The 21,898-nt window shown below is 62.2% G+C and overlaps 2 protein-coding genes across 3 annotated transcripts in view; both read right to left on the bottom strand.

Moving 5' to 3' along the window:
* Nucleotides 1–10,414, bottom strand: part of LOC101524590 (complement C3) — a 28,492-nt gene extending 18,078 nt beyond the window's left edge. The window contains exons 1-18 of the mRNA XM_058659778.1: nucleotides 10,238–10,414; nucleotides 9,350–9,542; nucleotides 8,566–8,728; nucleotides 8,073–8,143; nucleotides 6,733–6,827; nucleotides 6,517–6,599; nucleotides 6,337–6,427; nucleotides 6,125–6,227; nucleotides 5,891–6,017; nucleotides 5,653–5,768; nucleotides 5,408–5,554; nucleotides 4,598–4,807; nucleotides 4,303–4,509; nucleotides 4,013–4,171; nucleotides 3,338–3,467; nucleotides 3,073–3,144; nucleotides 2,662–2,862; nucleotides 1,320–1,428 (exon numbers count right to left, since the gene is read on the bottom strand). Coding sequence (XP_058515761.1) covers nucleotides 1,320–1,428; nucleotides 2,662–2,862; nucleotides 3,073–3,144; nucleotides 3,338–3,467; nucleotides 4,013–4,171; nucleotides 4,303–4,509; nucleotides 4,598–4,807; nucleotides 5,408–5,554; nucleotides 5,653–5,768; nucleotides 5,891–6,017; nucleotides 6,125–6,227; nucleotides 6,337–6,427; nucleotides 6,517–6,599; nucleotides 6,733–6,827; nucleotides 8,073–8,143; nucleotides 8,566–8,728; nucleotides 9,350–9,542; nucleotides 10,238–10,311 — 2,351 coding nt within the window. The 5' untranslated portion in view covers nucleotides 10,312–10,414. The remainder of the gene's footprint in view (nucleotides 1–1,319; nucleotides 1,429–2,661; nucleotides 2,863–3,072; nucleotides 3,145–3,337; nucleotides 3,468–4,012; nucleotides 4,172–4,302; nucleotides 4,510–4,597; nucleotides 4,808–5,407; nucleotides 5,555–5,652; nucleotides 5,769–5,890; nucleotides 6,018–6,124; nucleotides 6,228–6,336; nucleotides 6,428–6,516; nucleotides 6,600–6,732; nucleotides 6,828–8,072; nucleotides 8,144–8,565; nucleotides 8,729–9,349; nucleotides 9,543–10,237) is intronic.
* A 6,210-nt stretch (nucleotides 10,415–16,624) lies between these two features.
* LOC131479219 (protein GPR108) lies at nucleotides 16,625–21,794 on the bottom strand. Of its 2 annotated transcripts, XM_058659766.1 has the most exons (17): nucleotides 21,644–21,794; nucleotides 20,951–21,070; nucleotides 20,627–20,677; nucleotides 20,419–20,501; nucleotides 20,194–20,304; nucleotides 19,889–19,991; nucleotides 19,473–19,577; nucleotides 19,042–19,175; nucleotides 18,854–18,929; nucleotides 18,610–18,683; nucleotides 18,410–18,527; nucleotides 18,183–18,313; nucleotides 18,016–18,059; nucleotides 17,680–17,729; nucleotides 17,457–17,540; nucleotides 17,247–17,371; nucleotides 16,625–16,758 (listed from the first exon to the last, which is right to left on the bottom strand). In XM_058659766.1, exons 1-17 carry the CDS (start codon nucleotides 21,776–21,778, stop codon nucleotides 16,686–16,688), a joined length of 1,617 nt encoding a protein of 538 aa, XP_058515749.1. In that variant the 5' UTR covers nucleotides 21,779–21,794; the 3' UTR covers nucleotides 16,625–16,685. The 2 variants fall into 2 exon arrangements, with proteins under 2 accessions (XP_058515749.1, XP_058515748.1); XM_058659765.1 differs by lacking the exons at nucleotides 20,194–20,304; nucleotides 20,419–20,501; nucleotides 20,627–20,677; nucleotides 20,951–21,070; nucleotides 21,644–21,794 and adding an exon at nucleotides 20,067–20,107 and having other exon boundaries at nucleotides 19,889–19,957.
* Between the last annotated feature and the right edge of the window lie 104 nt (nucleotides 21,795–21,898).

Here is a 21,898-nt window from a genome sequence, read left to right as displayed (position 1 = left end):
GTCTCCCCTCCCCTCATACAGGGTCTCCCCTCCCCTCAGACGGGGTCTCCCCTCCCCTCAGACGGGGCCTCCTTCCCCCTCAGACGGGGCCTCCCCTCCCCTCAGACGGGGTCTCCCCTCCCCTCAGACGGGGCCTCCTTCCCCCTCAGACGGGGCCTCCTTCCCCCTCAGACAGGGCCTCCCCTCCCCTCAGACGGGGTCTCCCCTCCCCTCAGACGGGGTCTCCCCTCCCCTCAGACGGGGTCTCCTTCCCCTCAGACGGGGTCTCCCCTCCCCTCAGACGGGGTCTCCTTCCTCCTCAGACGGGGTCTCCCCTCCCCTCAGACGGGGTCTCCCCTCCCCTCAGACGGGGCCTCCTTCCCCCTCAGACGGGGTCTCCTTCCCCTCAGATGGGGTCTCCCTTCCCCTCAGACAGGGTCTCCCCTCCCCTCAGACGGGGTCTCCTTCCCCCTCAGACGGGGTCTCCCCCTCAGACAGGGTCTCCCCTCCCCTCATACAGGGTCTCCCCTCCCCTCAGACGGGGTCTCCCCTCCCCTCAGACGGGGTCTCCTTCCTCCTCAGACGGGGTCTCCTTCCCCTCAGACGGGGTCTCCTTCCTCCTCAGACGGGGTCTCCTTCCCCCTCAGACGGGGTCTCCTTCCCCTCAGACGGGGCCTCCTTCCCCTCAGACGGGGTCTCCTTCCCCTCAGACGGGGTCTCCTTCCTCCTCAGACGGGGTCTCCTTCCCCCTCAGACGGGGTCTCCTTCCCCCTCAGACGGGGTCTCCTTCCCCTCAGACGGGGTCTCCTTCCCCCTCAGACGGGGTCTCCCCTCCCCTCAGACAGGGTCTCCTTCCTCCTCAGACGGGGTCTCCTTCCCCCTCAGACGGGGTCTCCTTCCTCCTCAGACGGGGTCTCCCCTCCCCTCAGACGGGGTCTCCTTCCCCTCAGACGGGGTCTCCTTCCCCTCAGACGGGGCCTCCCCTCCCCTCAGACGGGGTCTCCTTCCCCCTCAGACGGGGTCTCCTTCCCCTCAGACGGGGTCTCCTTCCCCTCAGACGGGGCCTCCCCTCCCCTCAGACGGGGCCTCCTTCCCCCTCAGACGGGGTCTCCCCTCCCCTCAGACGGGGCCTCCTTCCCCCTCAGACGGGGTCTCCTCCCCCTTCATAGAGGGTGTTCCCCCTCAGACAGGGTCTCCTTCCTCCTCAGATGGGGTCTCCTCCCTCCTCAGATGGGGTCTCCCCCCTCAGACAGGAAGATCTCCCCCCTGAGCTGGGACCTCCTCCCGGCTCAGGGACCTGGCGTGGGGACGGGGGGAACAGGCGGGCCTCCCAGCCTCACCCGTTCTTAGCCGGTTCTTTGAACTCCTCGATGGTCCAGAGCCAGCTCTCTGGGAAGTGGCTTCGGGAGACAATGTCTTCTTCTGGGATGATGTCTTCATCCAGGTCACCTGTGACAGGCCAGAGGCGAGCTTAGGACAGAATGCTCTTCCTGGCTGGCCCTCTGCAGCTCATCCCTCTCTGGGATGGATTCCTTCCAGGGCAGCCGATGACGTCATTAAAAAAGAAAACCCCTGGGGTGCATGCAGCATGTTAAGCTGCTGCCAGCAATGTTGGCATCCCATAAGAATACCAGTTGGGGTCCCAGCTGTTCCACTTCTGTTCCAGCTCCCTGCTGATGACCTGGGAAAGCAGCAGAAGATGGCTCAAGGGCCTGGGCCCCTGCACTCATGTGGGAGACCTGGACGAAGCTCCTGGCTCCTACCTGGCTCAGCCCCAGCTGTTGCAGCCATCTGAGGAGTGAACCAGTAGATTCTCTCTGTAACTCTGAGTTTCAGCTAAATAAATAAATCTTACAACAGCAACAGCTGCATGCTTTTAGAAAGTCAACAACATTAGGTTGAGTTTTCCTCATACCGGATGGAAAGATGGGGCTCTAGGTTTCCACAGCAATAAAGGAGGTGGGACTCCACAGATCTGTAAATTCTACCTGTATTCTGGAATCTTTCACCCTGCTATGAACTACTACAAGCTGAAGAAATTACATTAACACTGGGGAGGAACACTCCCATGATGTAGACCCCCCCCCCAACGCGTCCAAGGTGCTGTGGAATTCTCCCGAAACTCCCAGACCTTCTCCATTTGGCAAGAGAGATTGGTTCAGAGTTCATTTACGTGACTTTGCTTTGGCGGCACCTGCTCGGCCTGAGGTGTGGCGCTGTAGGTGCATTTTTTATCTTCTTCAAAGTCAGAGGAAGCGATGAGTGAGTGCATGAGCCCATTGCTAGGCAACCTAAGTACCACTCTCTCTCTCTCTCTGGGCACGTTGCATACTAGTGTGCTTGGCGGAGGGCTCAGAGCCCATCACAGCCTGCTTGCGACAACCACATGGGCAGTGCCGTCATTTAGAACCTGGGTTCCAGAGGCCCTGGGCATGCACGGGTGACCGCAACTTCTGTCTGCTGGGCCAGCCCGGGTTGATGCTCCCCAGCAGACCCAGCCTTCATCTCTCATCAGACTGGCTTCTCCTCCTCCCTCCTAACTGGATCACCTGCCTTTACATATCTATCCTCATGCTCTCTCAGCCAGGAGAATCCTCCCCCCTCAGCCAGAGCCTCCTCCCCGTCACCTGGCATCCCCTGACCCTGCCTGCCCACTAGCCGCCCCAGCCCTGGTGGACTCACTCCTGGCCAGGCTCAGTGTCCCTTCCCGCCGGTGCTGCTCACGGAGCCGGGCTAGGTATTTGCAGCAGTCCAGGAAGGCTTGCACACACGCCTGGCCCAGGGCGATGAAGCGTGCCCTCTGGTCGCAGGAGAACTGCATGGGGTTCTCGCGCATGCCGCCCTCGCAGCATCTGCGCAGTACCTTGTCCTTGTATTGGCCCGCTGTGGGAAGGTCATGGTTAGCCCTTCCGCTGGAACTCCCCCAGGGCCAGCCCTGCCCTCCTCCCTCTATGGTTCTTGGGGTCCCTCTGGGACCAGGCTCCTCACGGAGTGCTAGGTGAGGAAGGGCCAGGGAGAGTGATCTCCGTTTTCCATCCTCCCCCTTTGGACAGGGCCTTCCTCCTCCTCCTCTTCGCTTCGACAGGGACCCACCTTTGTCTGCCCTCTTCTCCTGGAGCTGTACTGAGCGACGCTGGCGGGCAGCTGGTTTGGGACACTCCAGTTCTGAACAAAACAAAGACGCACCTGCTAGGTGGCCCTGGTGCATGGCTCACGGTGGCCATGAGGCAGGGCTGTAACACCTGGCTTCCTCTGCCCTGTCTGCCAGCTGAGGGAAGCTGAGACCATGAACCCAGACCCCACCCCCGGGGTCCTGAAGCTCCACCCCTCCCTGTGGCTGCCCCGTGGGCTTCCTCACGCTTCCTCTGCTCCGTCTGTAGGGCTTTGTTGCTCATGAAGGACAGGCCTGCATCCGTGAAGACGCCTGCGTAGTCCTTGCCGCTGCCTGGGGTGCAGCCAATATCAGCCTTCTCCACCACGTCCCAGATCTGCAGAGGGAGAGGCAGAGGGCAGGGGGCCGGGCTGACAGTGTGCCCCCTCCCATCCAGCAGCAATCCAGCCACGCCCCCAGTCCTGCCTGTTCACAACACCACGGCCAAGCACTCTCAAGTCCAGGTGCGTCTCATTCGTCATCCTTGAATCCACCCCAACCGTGTTCCCATCTCTGCGTCCCCGACTCCACCCAATGCCAGGCCACATCACACCCACTTTCCTTCCTGGTGCCCAATGACCCGCCACGCCCATCCCTTATCTCCACACCGCTGCCAACACCACTGGAATTCCACTTTCCAAAGACCCAAGCCAGCTGCCACCTGCGCCCTCACTGCCCACCCTGTTGCTATGCTCGTCCTATCTCCCACCCTCCCATGCTGGGTGATGGCAGAGCATGCCCCATGTTGAAGCTGCCCATTCCGTGGGCAGCGCCCCTGACCGTGAGCCTTCATGTCTCCCCTTAAATGAAGGTATTTCTATCTCGCCTTCCAGCTCCAGGCTGGCCCCCTTCCGTTTCGGCCTCTGCCACCCTGGCACACACCTTGCTCTGAGTGAGTTTATTCTTCTTGTTCAGCACGAACACGCCCTTGTCCACGGCCACCAGCCCCACTCGGGCCCCACGGTCGCCCTCTAACTTGAGAGTCATCTGCTGGCCAGGTAAATGCTGCTGGCCATCCCGTCCGCCGCCTTTGACCACCAGCTGTGGGTGGAGGTTGGAAGAGCAGGGAGAAATGAGCCCTTTGGGAGTTACGAGGGCGGGGAGGACGGGGGGCAGAGGCTCCCCAGGCAGAGACAAGCCGGGACAGGGGGAGAGAAGCAGGGGGTGCTCACCGTGCCCACACACGTGTCCTTCACGTCCACCCAGACAGAGTCGGCCACCACCTCCCTCTTGCCCTTGGCATCAATCAGAGTGTAGTAAGCCACCAGGCGGAAGGAGGGGATGAATTCTGGGGTGATGGTTAAGGGCAGGACCACCAGGTCCTGGCCGGCCTCTCGCACTTGGCGACCCGCCTTCAGCAGCCTCCCCTTGTTCATGATCTGGTGAGGGGGGGAGGGTAGGAACAGGTTGGCGGAGGTGAGGCAGAACCCGCAGGAAGGACGCAGCGGGCAGGGGCGGCCCACGCACCAGGTAGGTGTAGTAGCGGATCTTGGCATCCTGGCCTGGGTCTGTGCGCAGGTGGAAGTGGACGTGCAGCGGCTCGCCGGGCTTGAGCTCCGTGCGGGGCAAGGAGAGGTGTAGGTAGTTGTTGGAGTTGTATAGCGTGGTGTAGGGCAGGGCCTGCATGGTATTGGTGGCTTGGCGGGCTTCTGGGATACCATCCTTTTTGGTGCGCACCTGGCGGGGGGAGAAGGAGAACGGGGGAAGAGACATGCTAGCCAGCTGGGCCCCTAAGGGTGGCCGCCTCCTCATCTCCACGTCCTGGGGAAACGTGTCCACTCAGTGGCAAGAAGAACTTGGCGGAGGGGAGGTGATGTTAGGGAAGCTGACATGGGCAGATTCTCTTGGGGAGATGCGAGAGAGAGAAAGGAGATGAAGAAGTAAAGGAAATGGGAGGAAAAGAAGAAGAGGATGAGGATGAGGAGGAGAAGAAAGCTCGGGGGTTTCCATGCTGACGGCTTTGAAGGCAGGGGAAGGGGCCGTGAGCCAGGGGGCCAGAACCCCTTGAGGGGCACGAAGAGATATCTGGGGCAGAACTGCTCTGCCGGACCCAAGGAACTCTACTAAGCCTGTTATGCAAATGACATGATCCCTGCTGCAAACGAGAGGACCCAAATAAGCCAGCATGCAAATAGTAGGATCTTTTCATGCAAATGAGACGCCAATAGACCTGTATGCAAATGCCATGATGTCTTATGCAAATGAGAGGCTCTTGCTAGGCCTCCATGCAAATGACAAGGTTCCTACAGGCCAATGAGAACAGCCTTCTAGACTCACGGTGATGGGCAGGGGCTGCCGGCTGTTGGGCGTGTTGATGCTCAGCTTGGCCACGCCATCTTCTTGGGTCAGAGATTGCACATCAGAGTCCTGGGTCACCACAGGCACGTGGCGCGCTGGGGAGCCATCGGGGTTGGTGACAAACACCTGAGGACGTGGAGTAGGTGGGAGGAGGTTCAGGAGGAGCCTGAGGCGTGGTCAAGGCTCCGGACAAAGACGGTGGGGTCCTGCCCTCTGGGTCTCACCATGAGGTCGAAGGGCATGGCAGGCTTGAAGAACGTGGGTGTCTTGGTGAAGTGGATCTTATAAGGGGAGGTCACGATGGGGATCCCAGTGCGCTCAGCCTCCACCATGTCGCTGCCTGAGGGGGGCCGGCTGTGAGAAGCAGGCCTTACCCCCTCACATTGGGCCATTCTTTCCCACGAGGGAAAGCCTAGCTTCCACCCTCCTCCTAGAGCGCCTCCCACCCCAGCAGAGCCTCACCGGATTGCAGGATGACGGTTGCCGACACGTACAGTGACTTCCCCACCAGGGCCTCGGGCTGACTGGGATCCACCCCGTCCAGCAGCACCTGTCGCTTTAACATGGCCTCACCGTGGCCGTCCAGGATCTGGTGGAGTGAGGCGACAGGGGGAACTCAGAACAGGAGGAAGTGGGGTGAGGTGGGAGGAGCAGAGGGGTCAGACGGCGGGGGGGGGTGGTGGTCCTGGCAGGCACCTCAACGCGGGTGAGAGAATGGGCCAGCGAAATCCTCTGGTCTTCATCTTGAACCCCGAAGATGACGAAGGCAGTTCCATCCACGTTCTTCCCATACAGGAACCTGCGAGGTCCATTGGAAGCACATCAAAGCCCCGCCTCCCAGCCCTGGTCCCTTGCCATCCGTTTACTTGGGGAACCCAGCCTCTCCTGTCCCTCCCCTTGGCCCTCACCTGGCCATGATGGTGACCTGCAGACCCTGTGGGTCATCGATGTAGTAGAATTTCTCCATGGGCTCCAGGATGACCTCAAAACTGGGCAGCACTGCGGTGACAGACACCGTGCGTGAGGCCCAGCCATTCAGGTGTCCCCGCCTTGCCACCTCGCTTCCCTATGGCTGACCCCGTCCTTACCATACTCCTTCACCTCGAACTCAGCTGAGAAGACTCGCTGTGGTGAGTTCTCGTAGAAGGCCCGGATCTTCCACTGTCCCATGCTGCCGGGGTGGGACACAGGGTGTGGTCCGGCTGGTGTCCGGGGCGGCACCCATCTCCATCCCTGAGCCCCTCCTGTGAAGGGGACGTCCTGCCCACCCCTCTCCGCCCCACCAATGGCAGGCTTTGGCATACTTGACCAGCTCCGGAATGGGCCAGGACAAGGGCAAGATTCCATGCTGGTTGTGAGAGGACAAGGTGGAGCGCTTGACAGTGACGCCTTCGGGGTTCTGCCGGGAGACAGGTGATGTGTGTGTGTGTGTGTGAGAGAGAGAGAGAGAGGGAGGGAGAGAGCAGCTCTCTACAACCCCTAGGCTCCCCCTGCCTGACACCCCTGTGGGACCAGGGGCAAAGGGCATGGGTATAGTTTGCAGGCTGAGTGGCCCTGGGCAAGTTGTTTGACCTCTTGGTGCTCACTGCAGCTAAGAAAAGAAGAAAACCCTAACCTATTGACCTATTGTTACCATGGTCCTTTCTGAATACTTGCAATCACTAGCATTTTTATTTTCCATTTTCCTTATTAATGACTATCAATTTCTTTTATTATTAAGGGAAAGAGATTGTCCATGCGCTACTTCATTTCCCAAATGCCTGCAACGGCTAGGGCTGTGCCGGGCCACTCCATCCGGGTCTCCCACCTGACTGGCCCCTGTTGCCTCCCAAGGGTGCGTGTTAGCAGGCAGCTGGCTCAGAAGAGGGGTGGAGAGTCCGATGACGCCCGTGACCTATGTGGCGTTTCAGCCATGACCCCCACCCCCATGTCTGCCCCATGACCAGCATGTATTCCCCACAGCTGTGGTGCAGCGCTGGCATCTCATAAGGGCGCTGGTTCGAGTCCTGGCTGCTCCACTTCCCATCCAGCTCCCTGCCTGTGGCCTGGGAAAGCAGTGGAGGACGGCCCAAAGCCTTGGGACCAAGAAGCTCCTGCACCTGCGTGGGAGACCTGGAAGAGGCTCCTGGCTTTGGATCGGCTAAGCTCTGGCAATTGTGGTCATTTAGGGACTGAACCAGTGGGTAGAATATCTGCCTTTTTAATAGAGAAATCTTTAAAAATCTGCTCTCCAAGCTTCCCTGGAACAACGTGGAGTGTAGCTGCTGGGCCATCCACTCATGCTGCACATCAGCAGATACACAGACAAGAACTGGGCGAAGTGTGGCCCACTGTCCTCTTGGCAGGAAGGGGCAGGGGTGTCAGCTCCCAGCTGGGACACGACTGATGTTGGAGCAGGTACTGCCAGGAAGCAGGCCAGGCTGTGTGAGGGTTTGAGCGCTTTTCTGAGAAGTGGGGACAGCTTATGCAAAGGCCCTGGAGTTTCGCTGGGCCAGGTGGGACTGGACTTGAGGGTTGGGGATGTTGTGGGGCTTTTAGGTCAAAGAAGATGGGCGCCCTTGGAGGGCTGCAGGTGGAGGAGGCGCTCGCATCCGTCCCTCTCAAATGTCCCCTGCCTGTGACCTGTGGCCTGGGCCAGCCGTACCTCGATGGTGACAATCACCGTCCGGCCTACGGGCAGCAGGTTGTGGTCCACGGTGAAGACCCGGTAGAGGACTGCAGGGTGGGGTGGGGAGTGGACAGAGAGACAGGGTGAGCCCCTGGGTGAGCTCCACTCTGTGCAGCCTCACCCACATGCAGGGCGTCGCTGGCCCCTTGCCTTGAATAGACCACGCATGCGCGATCTCGCTGGCCTTGGCCTGATGCACTGAGCGCATGCGTGGTCTTAGTCAAGCCTGGCTGTGACCTCAGGGACCTTGCGCATGCGCGCTCGTGCTGTCTCCTCGGGCCTCGCCTCTGGCACGTGCAGGGCATTGCCTGAGGCGCATGCGCCGCGCGTGCCAGCTCACTGGCCTGAGGTGCCGGGCGCGCATGTGCAGCAGGCTGGAGTCTTCGGCAGAGGCGTCGTGCGCGTGCGCAGTCTGCCAGGTCCCCTTCGCCTCAGCGCCCTGCGCGTGCGCAGTCTGCCCGGTGCGCACCTGAGGAGCCGGGCGTGTAGATGGTCTTGTCGGTCTGCACGAAGAGGTAGCCATTGTGCAGGCTGAGCAGCACGGCCTTCTCCACCGTCGTGTCCGCGAACGACGCCAGCACCGTCAGGTACTTGGGACCACTGCCCAGCTTGAGGTCCTTGTTGCTGGGGATCTGGGTGGGGAGACAACGTCCGGGCTGGGCTGCAGGGCCCCCCAAACCCCACAGGGCCCCCAGACCCCACAGGCCCCCTGAACCCCGCAGGCCCCAAACCCCGAAGTCTCCCTTGAAGTCCACAGGCCCTCTGAACCCCTCCATCCCCGCAGCCTTCCCTGAACCCCTCAGTCTCCCAGCCCCCAGTCCGGCTGCGCCTTCACCCAGTTTGGGGGAGGGAAGGGCACCAGCAGGAAGAACGGGGGAGGGGGAGGCTCCTGGAAGGGAAGGGGCTGAAAGAGGGAAAGAAACTTCCAGAAGTGTGGGTGCTGGAGGGGGAGGAGCTTGTAGGGGGCGGGGACTCAGAAGGGAGGAGCTTGGAATGGGAGGAGTCTCGGAGGGGAGGAGCTTGTAAGGGCGGAGACTTGCAGGGAGGGGCAGGACTCAGAGGGGAGGAGCTTGTAAGGGGCAGGGACTCAGAGGGGAGGAGCTTGTAAGGGGCAGGGACGCACAAGGAGGGGTAGGACTCAGGGGAGGAGCTTGGGGTGGGAGGAGTCTCGGAGGGGAGGAGCTTGGAAGAGGAGGCGGAGACTCAGGGGTCTGGCTTAGCTGTCAGCCCACCCTGCTGCAGCCAGCGCCCACCTTGAAGGTGACGTTGCCCAGGTAACCAGTGGCGCTGGTCAGCACCAGCTTCTCACTGAACAGCACTTGCTTCTTGGCCGGGAAGTCGTGGATGGTGACAGTGACCGGGATGTCCGCTGCCACGTCGTGGGCCTCCAGCACCACAGTCTCATCGTTGTCCAGGCGGATGATGTTGGGGGTGATGATGGAGTACCTGGGGGAGGGGATCCAGGAACGGGGTGGACCCCAGGGCAGAGGGCTCCGGGCCTCTCCTGAGTGGGCCACTGGTCAAGCCCCCCACCTCCCTACAGCTGGGCTGCTGTGCCCCTAACGCTGGTCCTGGAGGAGGTCCAGTGAGTGCCCGGGGTGTCTGCCAACCCAGTGTCCAGATCCTGGATCCCTGGACACTGCTGTGTCCTCACCGTGCCACCCCAGCCCCATCAGCCGTTGGGGCGTCTGAGAGCTGGGACCCCTAAGGCTGCAGGTCCCAGCAGCCTCTCCAACCCACCTACACCCAAGGCTCCAAATGTGGCCACCTCAACAGTCCCTGGAACCCCAAACCCACAAGCACCCCTACTCAAAGACTTGAGGCCTCTACCACTCCAGTCCCACAAACACAGCTGAAAGCCAACACCCCAACCCCACACACAGCCAAGACCCTGTATCCCCAAAACACGAAACCCTCGAGGCTTGAAATGACCCCCACTCCTGCCACACCATCGCTCAGTACCCCCACCCCGTTGCAATGCCCACATCCTGCACATGCCCAGGAGCTGTAGGCAGCCGCAGGTACAAACTGTGTGTATTCAGCCTGAGTCCAGAAACACTTCAGTACACCCCATGTTCTCCAGGGGCCTGATTCCACGCACACATCTACCCCCACCCCCGTAAACAGCCATGAGCACTCACATGGGATCCCCCAGGACCAGGGGGAGACAGGGCAGCAGCAACAACAGTGGGCCGGGGCCCAAGGCGGCTCCCATGATGCAGGGACGGTGGAGGGGCCCGGGGTGGAGGGACACAGGGACAGGCTGGGGAGGACTGGGCAGGAGCTGCTGGAGCCTGCCTTTTATGTGGCTGCCGTCCTCCCCTCTCCCTGCGGTCTGTCCACTGCCTGGGACTGCCCCAGATTTCTCAATCCCCGGGGCCAGCATGTGGAGGGGGTGAGGAACCAGAGGGCATGACCCTGCCGTGACAGGGGCGGGCTGCCCGTTGCCCTGGCCTGTGTCAGCTCCAAGGCCAGCCCTGAACCTGAAGCCTTGATGTATTTACTCTGGAGCAGGGACACCCTAACATCTGTAGAGTCCCTGGACCCAGGCATGCATTTGTTCATTCAACAGAGTCCATCTCTGTTCTGGAAGCTCGGAAGCTTCCAGAAGCTTCCATGCAGATGGAGAGGCAATTCAGGATGGGAGGAACGGAGCCCATGGTGGCCTGCTTGCAGAAGTGGGCATCAGGGCTAGCGAGCAAGCATATGTGGGGCTGTTTGCTCTCCTAGCCAGCTCACGTCCTGGGAGCTGGGAGCTGGAGCTAGCATCCGGGGAGCTGGGAGCTGGAGCTGGGAGCTTCCACTTGCTCTTCTGTGTTGGACTGTCTTAGTGACTGGTGCCTTAAAACAGTTGCCAACTGGGTTCTTGGGCCCACCTGCATGGTGGGTGCCAAGTTCATGAGCCCCAGGGTTGGGGGTGCAGCAGGACCCAGGTCGCCTGGCCCAGGTTCTTTGGCCCACCTGTGTGGTGGGTGCTGGATCCATGAGCCCCAGGGGTTGGGGCGCCCAGAGGAGCCTGGGTCCCCTGATCCAGGTCATTGAGTCCGCCTACATGATGGGGGTCTGGTCTGTGAGCCTCGAGGGTGGGGTGTCCAGCAGGTCCCTGGTTGCATGGCCTGGGGTCATGGGGCTGTCTACCCAGTGGGTGCTGAGTCCATGAGCCTCATGGTTGGGGGTCTGGCTTGGCCCAAGTAACCTGGACGGGAGTCCATGGGCCCACCTATGAGAACTGGTCCTGCTCAGTGCGGAGGCTGGAGTGCTGGAGTTACACAGAGGGCATGGCAGCCCACTGGAGCCTGCAGAGGACATCTGGTTCCGCAGCAAAGAATGGAGAACAGTGCGTATGGACAATTACCCCAGCCAAGTGGTGACAGTAAACAGCTGGGCGAACGGAGACTGCGGTGGACTGCGTCAGCCAAGGGACACCGGAAGGGATTCCTCAGGCACAGGTCTTCAGGATCGACAGCATTTCACAGCTGCCCTGTCCACCTGGGCAGAGAACCCTCGGAGCAGGTGGCACCTTGTGACCCTGGGTTGATAGCGGGAGGCCCTTCTCCACCCCCAGGTGCTGGGGCGGCTGGGAGGCTGCGTGCGGCGTCTCCTCTTATCTCCCCACAGAAATGGGAAGAAGAAATACGAAGTTTGGAAACAGTGGTCACACCCGTTTCTCCCTAAGCCTGGATCCCTCCCACCCTGATGGACCGTGTAAACAATCCGCAAACAGGAAACTGCTGACTTGTAGCGTTTGTATGTTCCGTGAACATCCTCCTAGCGTGTTGTGCTGGTTTGGGCTGGGGAGGGGAGGGGAGTGGTTGCTAACATGTCCAGATGAGGTGGTCTCTCCTCCTTGCTGCAGAGTTACAGAGAGATCTTCTACCTGCTAGTTCACTTCCTAAGTGGCTGCAACAGCCTGAGCTGGACCATGCTGAAGCCAGGAGCCAGGAGCTATAGGAGCTCCATCTGGGTCTCCTATAGAGCATCTGAGTCTAGGGACACTTCAGTACACTAGGCCATCCTCCGCTGCCTTCCCAGGTGCACGAGCAGGGAGCTGGATGGGAAGTGAAGCAGCCGGGACTTGAACCGGTGCCCCCATGGGATGCTGGAGTTGAAGGCGGCAGACCTTTAACCCTAACCCTAACACTCCAGACCACAGCACCGGCCCTACCCTGTATGTGACCGACACGGACACACCCTGTGTGCCCTCTGCCAGGCCTCACTGGGCTGTAGGAGCAGCCAGTCTGCAGCGGCTTTCCCCAGTGGGACGCCCAGCTTCCTGCTCCCCGCAGGGGAAGAACAAGCTGGCCGATGGACGCGGGTCTGTGGCTTCCAGCCCTGGGCTCGGGTCTCTCCGTGGAAAAGTGAGACCACAATCACGCCTGCTTTTTTTTTTTTTTTTTTCACAAGAGGCGAGGATGTGTGGTCCTCGGTGACCGCTCGCGGGGCTGGGATTACCAGGGTTTACACACGCTCACTGCTCACCACACTGCAGGAAATTAAGAGCCGCCTCCCCCCCCGCGGGTGGAAACGGCTAACTCTGTGGCATTTTCTCTGACGTTCCCCCGTTCCCCCAGCTCCCCCGACGGGGCTGTCCCCGCCTGGGGGTAAGCAAGAGGAAGTGGAAACCTAGCCCCCTACTCGGTGCCGGGAAGGCAGATGCTAGCCACGGTCCATCTCCTACTCTCCCCGAACAGGGACGGCAAATCCACCTCTTTGGACGGGCAGCTTCTGGCGCGTGGCACAGCTGACCCTCCCCGGCTGACGGCAATGGACCCCGGAGGCCACGTGTCTCCGACAGAAAGAGGCCCCATCTGGTCTCCTGGAATGTCATTACCAGGACCCCCAGGCTTGTAGGTCCCGGATTCGGGGACAGCCACACGGCCATCACCATTCCCCTAGTGGACGGGACTGGGCCACCAGTCAGAGGGAGAAACCAGCCCCCAACATCACTCCCTAAGGACCTGCACCCTGAGCCCTTGGGTGGATGGGTGGGCGTGTCTGCGAATCGGGGTGCTGGCAGCCAGGACCCCTGGCTGTGTGCTTTGCAGAAAACAAACCCTCTCCCGCCCCCTGCCCAGCCATCTGACGGCGGTAAGCAGACCCAGGGCTGAGGGCAGCCTAGCTGGCCACGCCACGCCCCGCAGCCGGTGCTGATGGCACCGAACACTGCCCGTCTGGGACGGTGCCCAACTTGGTTGTTTGCGATTTCCTGTAAATCACGCTGCCTTGCTGGTGTGCCCAAGTAACACTGGCCTCTCTGCATGCTTTGATTTCGACAGCCTTTAGAGGAAGAGGAGGCGGGGGATGGGGTCAGCGCTTGCTTGTTCCTCAGAAATGGATTCCACGTGGACAGAGCCTCCAGCTGGGCCCCGGGACTTCCTCAGTTTCTCCCTCCCCCTGGCCCCGATCCCGCACCCAGGCCACCAGGGCCCCTGCAGTTTCACAGTGTCAGCCTTCTGCCCGGCTGCAGGAGAGCATCTTACTTTCCAGGGTGCCTGGGGGGGAGCCTCAGTGGCCTGACCTGAGTAACGGGGACAAGGACAGAGGGCATCTTGGTTCACACAGGTGCTGGGCTGGCCTCCAGGAAGTGCCCGGGCAGGCAGGCACTGGGAGGGGAATCTGGGGGCAGGGTAGGGCAGAGAACGGGGCAGGATTCCTGTCCACCACAGGACTTCTGCCTTGGAGAAGTACATTTCTGATTTGTTTTAAAGATTTATTTTAGGGGCCTGAGGAGTGTCATCCTATATGGGCACTGGTTTGTATACTGGCTGCTCCATGTCCCATCCAGCTCCTGCATGTGGCCTGGGAAATCTTCCACCTGTCGATTTACTCCTCAAGTGGCCACAATGGCTGCAGCTGAGCCAATCCGAAGCCAGGAGCTTCTGGGTCTCCCACGCGGGTGCAGGGTCCCAAGGCTTTGGGCCGTCCTCCACTGCTTTCCCAGGCCGCAGGCAGGGAGCTGGATGGGAAGTGGAGCAGCCGGGACATGAACTGACGTCCCTCTGGGATCCTGGCGCTTGAGGATGGAGGGTTAGCCAGCTGAGCTGTTGCCCTGCAGCCTGCCTCTGCTGTCTCTCTTTTGGCATTCTGTGTCATGTCTGGCTTCAGCTGGAGGGCAGGGGGATGCATTGGGGTGGAAGTGGGTGCAGGCGCCCCATCCCACACTCCCTATTTCCAGGAGGAGAGCAGCTCCCTCAGCCTTCCCAGGTTTTCCTCCAAGCCCCACAGCCAGCCCCATTACTCATTAACCGGCAGGTAACCTTGACCTGATGAATCAGGCTTCCCTGTGGCCCTGGCTCCTCCCCCGCAGCCCCCAGCAAGATCATCAGGAGGGGCCCAGGCACTGGCTCGATGGTGTTGTCCCTCAGTGATGCCCCCGCCAGGCTGCCAGGCCACACTGCTGCCCCCCTTCCCTGGGGACGGGCCACACCGCACTCTGTCCAGGCTCACCCTTCTCCCATGTGGCCACCCCGCCCCTCCCTGTGCTCCAGTGTCCTCCCTGCCGACCCCCCCCCCCCCAGCAGCTGAAGACTCCTGGAAGCTGCCTGCCTTTGGAGCTGGGCATCTGGCCTATGGCCAACATGACCAGTCAGGGTGCTCGCCTCCCACGCTGGGGTGCCCGGGTTCGATTCTCAGCTCTGCCTCCTGACTCCAGCAGCCTGCTCATGGCCACCCTGGGGTGCAGCAGGTGCCTGAGTCCCTGCCTCCTACAGGAGGGGTCTGGACGGCGCTCCCGGCCCCACCCTCGGCTAGTGAGGGCGTCTGGGGAGAACGAACAGGAGCTCTCTTCATGTCTCAGACAACAAAAAGAAAACCCACAAGACCCTTTGGCAAAAAAGACATTGAAAAACATTTATTGATTCGAAAGATAGTTACAGAGAAAGAGGCTGTGGATGGCGAGAAATCTTCCACCTGCCGGTCACTCCCTACACGGGTACAGTAGTAGTAGGGGCTGGGCTGAAGGTGGGAGCTGGGCACCCCATCTGGGTCTCGCACATGGGGGTTAAGGGTCAGTCTTCACAAGCCACAGCCTACTACCCCACCAGGGTCAGCAGCAGGCTGGAGCTGGGAGTGGAGCCCTGGGCACACGGACATGAGACCTGGGGTCCCGGTGGGTACCCTAATGGTGTGGCCAAGTGCCCTGCCCTGTGCTTCCTCCTACCCGGCTAGTGCAGGACAAGCCCCGCGCCTCTCTGAAGGACACAGACCTCGGGAATTGAACACCTATGTCTCCGCGGGGACCAGGGTGGCTCTGTCCACTATAGCGCATGCGCACTGGAGAGACCACCAGCGCCGTGGGGGCCCGGGTCCCTCCCGTCCTCCCACCGGCTCATTAGCCATGTTGCCCCTCCCCTGTCCTAGTGAGTTAATACCCTGGGAGCCCTCCCTTTGGGTGTAAGTGCACCGTGGGTGTGATGTGCCAGCTAGCTACCAAACAGGGGCGGGCGCTGTGGCACTGCATACTCAACCATCAACAGCAGCCAGCTGCTCCGAGGGCCGCTCTGCTGTCGAGGCATCTTTGAGGTGATAGATGAGGGGGACCCAGGGCCGTGGGCACCTGCCCCTTGTGTCGGGCACTTGGCTGGAGTGCTTAGCTTCAACCTGGCCAGTTTGGGCTGTTGTGGCCACTTGGGGAGTGAACCAGTGGGTGGAAGATCTCAGCCTATTGCTCAGCCTTTTACATTTTTTTTTTAAAGATTTATTTTATTTTTATTACAAAGTCAGATATACTGAGAGGAGGAGAGATAGAGAGGAAGTGGAGCTGCCGGGATTAGAACCAGCGGCCATATGGGATCAAGGCAAGGACCTTAGCCACTAGGCCACGCTGCCAAGCCCTCAGCCTTTTACATTAACAAGTCTTTTTTTTTCTTAAGATTTATGAGCCGATCTGAAGCCATGAGCCAGGAGCCTCTTCCGGGTCTCCCATGCGGGTGCAGGGTCCCAAGGCTTTGGGCCGTCCTCCACTGCTTTCCCAGGCCACAGGCAGGGAGCTAGATGGGAAGTGGGGCAGCCGGGACGCGAACCAGCATCCATGTGGGATGCCGGCACTGCTGGGCAAATGATTAGCCTACTGCACCACCATGCCTGCCTCACGTAAGTAAGTCTAAAAAAGTTTGTGCAAAAACTATGGATTTTTTTTTGGTTAAAAAATAGGCTTAAATTTTTTCATTTCCCATCACCTTTTGAAGTCTTTTCGAATTACCTGGCCACTTCCTTTTCCCAGTCTCCTCTGTCCATCTTCCTCCTGGCACCCCGAGGGGCCCCAGTGATGAAACTGCCTGGGAACACGACCCCCTCCCTTGGGGCAGGTGGCTCCTGGTCACTGCTGTGTCGCCAGCGGCCAGCATGGGATCCGAAGCTGCTCCATGAATATTTATTGAATGTGTAAAGCAATGGGCATTGCGCCCCCACTGTAAACAGGACCCTGGGATGGCGAGACGGCGTGGCCCTTACTGCCCGGCGGGTTGTAGGGGGTGTGTGGTCCCAGAGTGAGGGCCCGGCTGCCCAGACCCGGGGACGGAGCTCAGGGCCCACGGCGGCTCGGCGGCAGATGGAGGAAGTGGAGCGTGGTCAGGTCAGACACGGAGCGGGTCAGGACACTTCCCGTCCGCTGCTGGTCTGGTTGACTTTGGAGAGGCCTTCCCGGAACCCGGAGTCGGTCATCCTGGGGCACATGGGGCACATGGGGCTGTCCTTGAGCTGTAGGGCAGCTGGCTGCAGCCACCCCAGCTCCAACCCTGGGCTGCCCAAGCCCTGCACCAGAGGGGCCTCGCCTCCACCCGTTCCACACCCCGGAGCCCTGCACCAGAGCGGCCCCAACTGCAGCTCCCCGAATCTGTCTTCACAGCAGAGGTCCCAGCCCGCCTGGCCCCACCTCTCCTCCCCAAAGGACCTGCCCAGCCCAGCCCACCGAACCCCACCTAGAGTGGGATAACACCCCCTCCACCAGACCACACCCCCAGAGCCGCTGGCCCCGCCCACTCCACAGACCCCACCCCGGAGCTGCCTGGCCCCGCCCACTCCACCAGACGCCACCCACAGAGCTGCCTGGCCTCACCTCTACCGCAGCTGTGGCCCCACCCAGAGCTGTCTAGTCCCGCCCACCCCTCCAGGCCCCGCCCCCGATCCGCCCGGCCCCGCCCCGGGGCTCACACTTGGTCCATCTGCACGTCCTCCTCGTCATCCTGGGGCAGCTGCAGGTACGGGTTGTTTCCCGCAGGCTGGAACTTGTAGCCGGTGAGCACGAAGAAGGCCAGCGTGGAGCTCTCCACCAGGAGCTGGGAGACCGGGCGGGTGATCAGTGGAGAGGGGCAGTGAGCAGCGCACCCCGCCGCCTGCCCCGGCCTCCCCTCCAGGGCTCACCTGGTACAGCCACTGCCACTGAAAGGGCACGGCCACGCGCAGCAGGATGGCGATGATGCGCGTGAAGTAGATGTAGCAGATGACCTGAGGGGAGGCCGGGAAGGTGGGGCACACAGGGAGACGGGGTGCCTGGGCACACAGGGCACTGGGGAGACGGGGCAGCTGGGGGTGCTGGCTGTCCCGCCCCCTCCCGTGCCCCTTGAGAGGGTCGGCGAACTCCTACCATGATGTAGTAATGCCGGAACAGCTTCAACTTGGCCAGGTTCACTGCCACTGGGGGGAGACACAGACGGAGGGGTCACTGAGGGCCTGCGAGAGAGCGCGGGCAGGGTGGGCACAAGGGCGGGCCTCTGGAGGGAACACGGGGAAGGGGTCTCTGGAGGAGGCACGGGGGGAGGGCCAAAGGATGGGGGTCTCTGGTGGGGACAAGGGGCGGGGTCTCTGGAGGGGACAAGGGGCGGGGTCTCTGGAGGGGGCGGGCAGAGGACAGACGCAGGGGTCCGCAGTGGCCGGCCAGGCGGGTTCCACTGGCCAGTGCAGACAAGGAACCAGGCCTCACCCTTCCCGTCGGTGCCGGACGCGTCCTGGAGGTGCCGGATGGACCTGGGACCGGGCAAGGGGGCGTGGTCAGGGCAGCCCCTGCCCTGCCTGCCACGGGGTCGGAGCCAGGCCAACTCCGCCCCGCACCCCAGGATTGGGGTCGGAGAGTGCTGGGGGGGTCCTTACCACACCACGGGGAAGAGGATGGCTCCGCAGCACACGAGGTCCACCAGGAACAGGATCTGCTTCCAAAGCCCGTAGTCGCTGGCGCCCTCTTCGCGGGACTCCAGGACAATGTAGGCCACGTTGGCCAGGACCTGCGGAGGGGGGCGGTGGGCAGCGTGGGTGGGCGCCCCCTCCCAGCCACACCCGCACCCCATCTCCCTTGGCACACCCCCCTCCCGCCCCTGCACCTGCAGGGGGATCACGAGGCCGAAAATTTTCTTCTCCTTATCGGACAAGACGTACTTGACGAAGGCCCAGCCGGAGCCGATGAGGGCGATGGTGATGAAGAGGAGTGTGCCCTTCAGCCTGGGGGTGGGGAGGGCTGAGTGGGGGGCCCAGCCCTCTCCCCCCGCCCCCACCCCGTGCCAGGCCCACGCCGGGCACTCACAGGCGCGTGATGTAGTGCATGACAGCGAGTCCTTCGATGGGGTGGCCCTGGCTGTTGATGAAGTAGTAGTTGATCTGCCGGAGGGACACGGGAGGGGGTGACAGCTCAGGGGCAGGGTCGGGGTGGGGAGGGCCAGGAAGGTCAGCTGTTGGCTGGGGGAGCGGTCGGGGGGACAGGAGCACACTGCCCCTGAGGAGGGGCACGGGCTGCTGATTTGGGGGGTCGGGGGAGGCCCGGCGCTCACGCTGTGGAAGAGCAGGGCGATACTCTTGGTGAAGGCCAGCGCCGCCATGAGCCAGTGGATCTTGAAGACATTGTACCTGGCAGGCAGGAGGAGAAGGGGCCGCTGGGGTCGGGGGGCCTGGGTCAGGTGAGGACCTTGGGGAGGGGTGGTCCGGCGAGAGGGAGAGGAGGTGAGAAGGCCATTATTACGGGTTCCGGCAGAGGACCGACACCCAGAAGACGCCGGCGGCCAGGAAGCAGGTGGACATGACCAGGTAGAGCTTGAAAAGCGGGATCTCCGCCGCCGACAGGAAGCCCTCCGGGTTCCTCTCGCGGATCATCACCTGGGGAGGGGCCCGAGGTCAGGCGGTCACGCCAGGTGGGTGGGTTCTGGCTCCCTGGTGGGGGAGGCCTCTCCTAGGAGCCGCCCACCTGGGGTACCTCGGCAGGCCTGAACCCCCCGGCTGCCCAGTCAGCCCAGTGGCTGCGCTGCGTGTGGCTCAGGGCACGGGGGGAGGGGGTGTTCAGTGTGGAGGCAGCATACCCCTGCCACCCCACATCCGCCTGAGTTGCCCTGCCCCTCAGCAAGCCCCGCCCACCGCAGCCTGCCCCGCCCCACCCCTGCCCCTGCCCTCGGTCACCGAGAGGTCGAATGGATGCTCCCGTCCTGGTATGGAGTTATAGCAGTTGTGGAAGTTGAGGTTGTACTGGCCTTCCTCCTCCGTGGAGCCGATCAGCACGTGGAACTGTGAGGTGGGAGAGGGAGCATCAGTCTGGGGGTGGGGGACATCTCAACCTGGGGGGGCATCAGAGGAATGGGTTGGGGGTCTCAACCTAGGGGGTGGAGTACCAGGGGAGGGGATGGGTTGGGGGGTCTCAGCAAGGTGCCAGGGGAGGGTGTTGGGGTGTCTCAGCCTGGGGAACATGGTGGCGCACAGGGTGAGCAGGTTGGGGTCTCAGCCTGGGATGGGATGCCAGGGGAGGGTGTTGGGAGGGGTCTCAGCCTGGGGGTGGGCAGTGTGCCAGGCGAGGGGGCTGGGGTGCCAGCGACACTCACGCTGAAGTTGTAGGTATTGTTGAGGTAGCCCAGGTCCAGCACCAGCTCCTGGTCCTTGACGCGGGGAACCTGGGGGGACGGAGCGTGGTGAGCCCCACCCCCACTCAGGCCCTGCCCATTTTTTGGGGGGGACAGTCCTCCCTCCATCCTTTCCTCCCTCCTGCCGCCCCTCCCGAACCTGAGCATCTGCAGGCTTTGACATGGCCACGCTGGCCGTGGTGGGCACTGTGGACAACAGGGGGAGAGGGTTTTAACAGAGAGACAGTGGGAAGGCGGGGCACCTTGCTCGCATGGCCGGCCCTGACTCACCCGGGACTGACTCTGGCTTGGGGAGCCCCAGCCTGGAGGGCACATCCGGCAGGAGCCCGGGAGAGATGAATAACTTGTTCTGCTCCCCATACTTCCGCACCTGCACCCTGGGGGAAGGGGTGGGGAGAGGGGCTGAGTGACGGCTGCGGGGCACCCGAAGCTACCACTCCCAGAGAGTGGTCCATTCCGGCCAGCCCGACCCCCACTGGCCCCCAACCCACCTTAGGTCCTTGATGTTGATAAGGAACAAGACCAGGAAGCTGCTACTATTTCTTAGGAGAACACACTCGTGGGAGTCCCGGGTCTGGGGGGAGGCGGTGGGTGGGCGATGGCGGGGTTGTGCCCCCGTTATCCCCTCCCCTACAAGCTCTGCCTCCCTCCTTCCCACCAGGGTCACTTCATTTACCCGCCAACCCTCCCCCAACTCACGGAGTAGGAGCGCATGCTGCCAGAGTGAACTCGGTTCAGACTGAACCCCACCTGGGGGGCAGAAAGAAGAGGGGGGCTGCATGGGGGTCCCCATCTATCAGCAGCCACGCACATCACGGCTTCTGGAAGAGTTGACACGCTATTTCTCTGGACTTTCCAAGCCGCCTGCCCCCAGCCCGCCAAGTTTCAACCCATGTCTCCATATGCGTGCGAGTATGTGCACGTGGGTTGGGGTGCGAGTTGTGCTGGGGTGTGCATGTTGATGTGTGTGTGTGCGTCAGGGCACCCGCTGCCTCCTCTTCCTCCCCTCCGGTAGCTCCTCACCAGGGGAGACTTCTCCGGGGCCTCCAGGGGACCCAGCCGCAGCAGGCTCAGCTCCACCTCCAGGGAGCCGTTGGCATAGAAGCCGAAGCTGTTGAGCGGGATGTCGGCTCGCTTCTCCCCCTGCCGGGGACCAGGAAGGTGGCTCAGCCGCGGGGCGCTGGCACCCGGCACCCCAAGAGTCCTCCCCAGGGCCCTCTTCAGTCCAACACGGGTGGCAGAGAGCGTCCTGGGAGGCCGAGTGGGAAGCCCCAGGAGTCCAGGAGGGCAATCCCGGGGTGCTGCTGGGAGGTCTCCCCAGACACACACACACACATATATCCAGGCTGGGTTTCACCTCCCAGAAAACCTCTCCATGCTAAAGCCGAGCCCCGACCCCATGATCCCCATCCATGAGCGCCCAGGGAACCCCCTGAGTGATGCCAGGGCCACCCCGCAAGCCCTTTGAGGGGGTCTCCGTGAAGGTGTCCAGCTGGCTGGGCAGCTGCACCCAGTGGACAGGAGGTGAGGGGGTGGTTGGTTGGGGGTCCCCGGGCAGCTGCACCCGGGGGTCAGCAGGCTGCGCGTGTGCGGGGGTGGACCTCGGACGCGACCACGCGGGCCTGGCCGTGGGGGGCGGCGCCGGGCCGCTCCATCCCGCCCCGGGAGCGGACGAGCCCACTGGAGCCGGGGACCCGGTGGCGGGCGGGGGCTCACCGTCAGCGCCAGCTGGTGGATGCGCCCCGAGCAGCCGCCCAGCAGCAGCAGCAGCAGCGGCAGCGGCGGGAGACCCGGCCCCCGGCGCCCGGAGGGACACCCGCCGCCGAGCCCCCTCCTCTCGCTCCCGGCCATCGCTGGAGCTGCCACCTCCCCCACTGAGTCCCGCCTCCGCCGCCACCAATCACTACAAAGATGATCCCGGATGTGGTTTGATAGACAGTCCTACCAGCCTATCAGAGCGCATCTGCATCA

This window comes from Ochotona princeps, unplaced genomic scaffold, assembly GCF_030435755.1.
Source record: "Ochotona princeps isolate mOchPri1 unplaced genomic scaffold, mOchPri1.hap1 HAP1_SCAFFOLD_170, whole genome shotgun sequence".
Classification (NCBI taxonomy): Eukaryota; Metazoa; Chordata; class Mammalia; order Lagomorpha; family Ochotonidae; genus Ochotona; species Ochotona princeps.
This window is presented reverse-complemented; position numbering and strand designations above follow the sequence as displayed.

Excerpts from the sequence above, each read along its gene's own strand:
- LOC131479219 (XM_058659766.1), bottom strand. The coding sequence starts at position 21,778 with ATGGCCGGGAGCGAGAGGAGGGGGCTCGGCGGCGGGTGTCCCTCCGGG. Across the intron at positions 20,305-20,418 it reads ATCAACATCAAGGACCTAAG|GGTGCAGGTGCGGAAGTATG; the intron begins GTGGGTTGGGGG and ends CCCTTCCCCCAG. Across the intron at positions 18,930-19,041 it reads TCGGTCCTCTGCCGGAACCC|GTACAATGTCTTCAAGATCC; the intron begins GTAATAATGGCC and ends CCTGCCTGCCAG.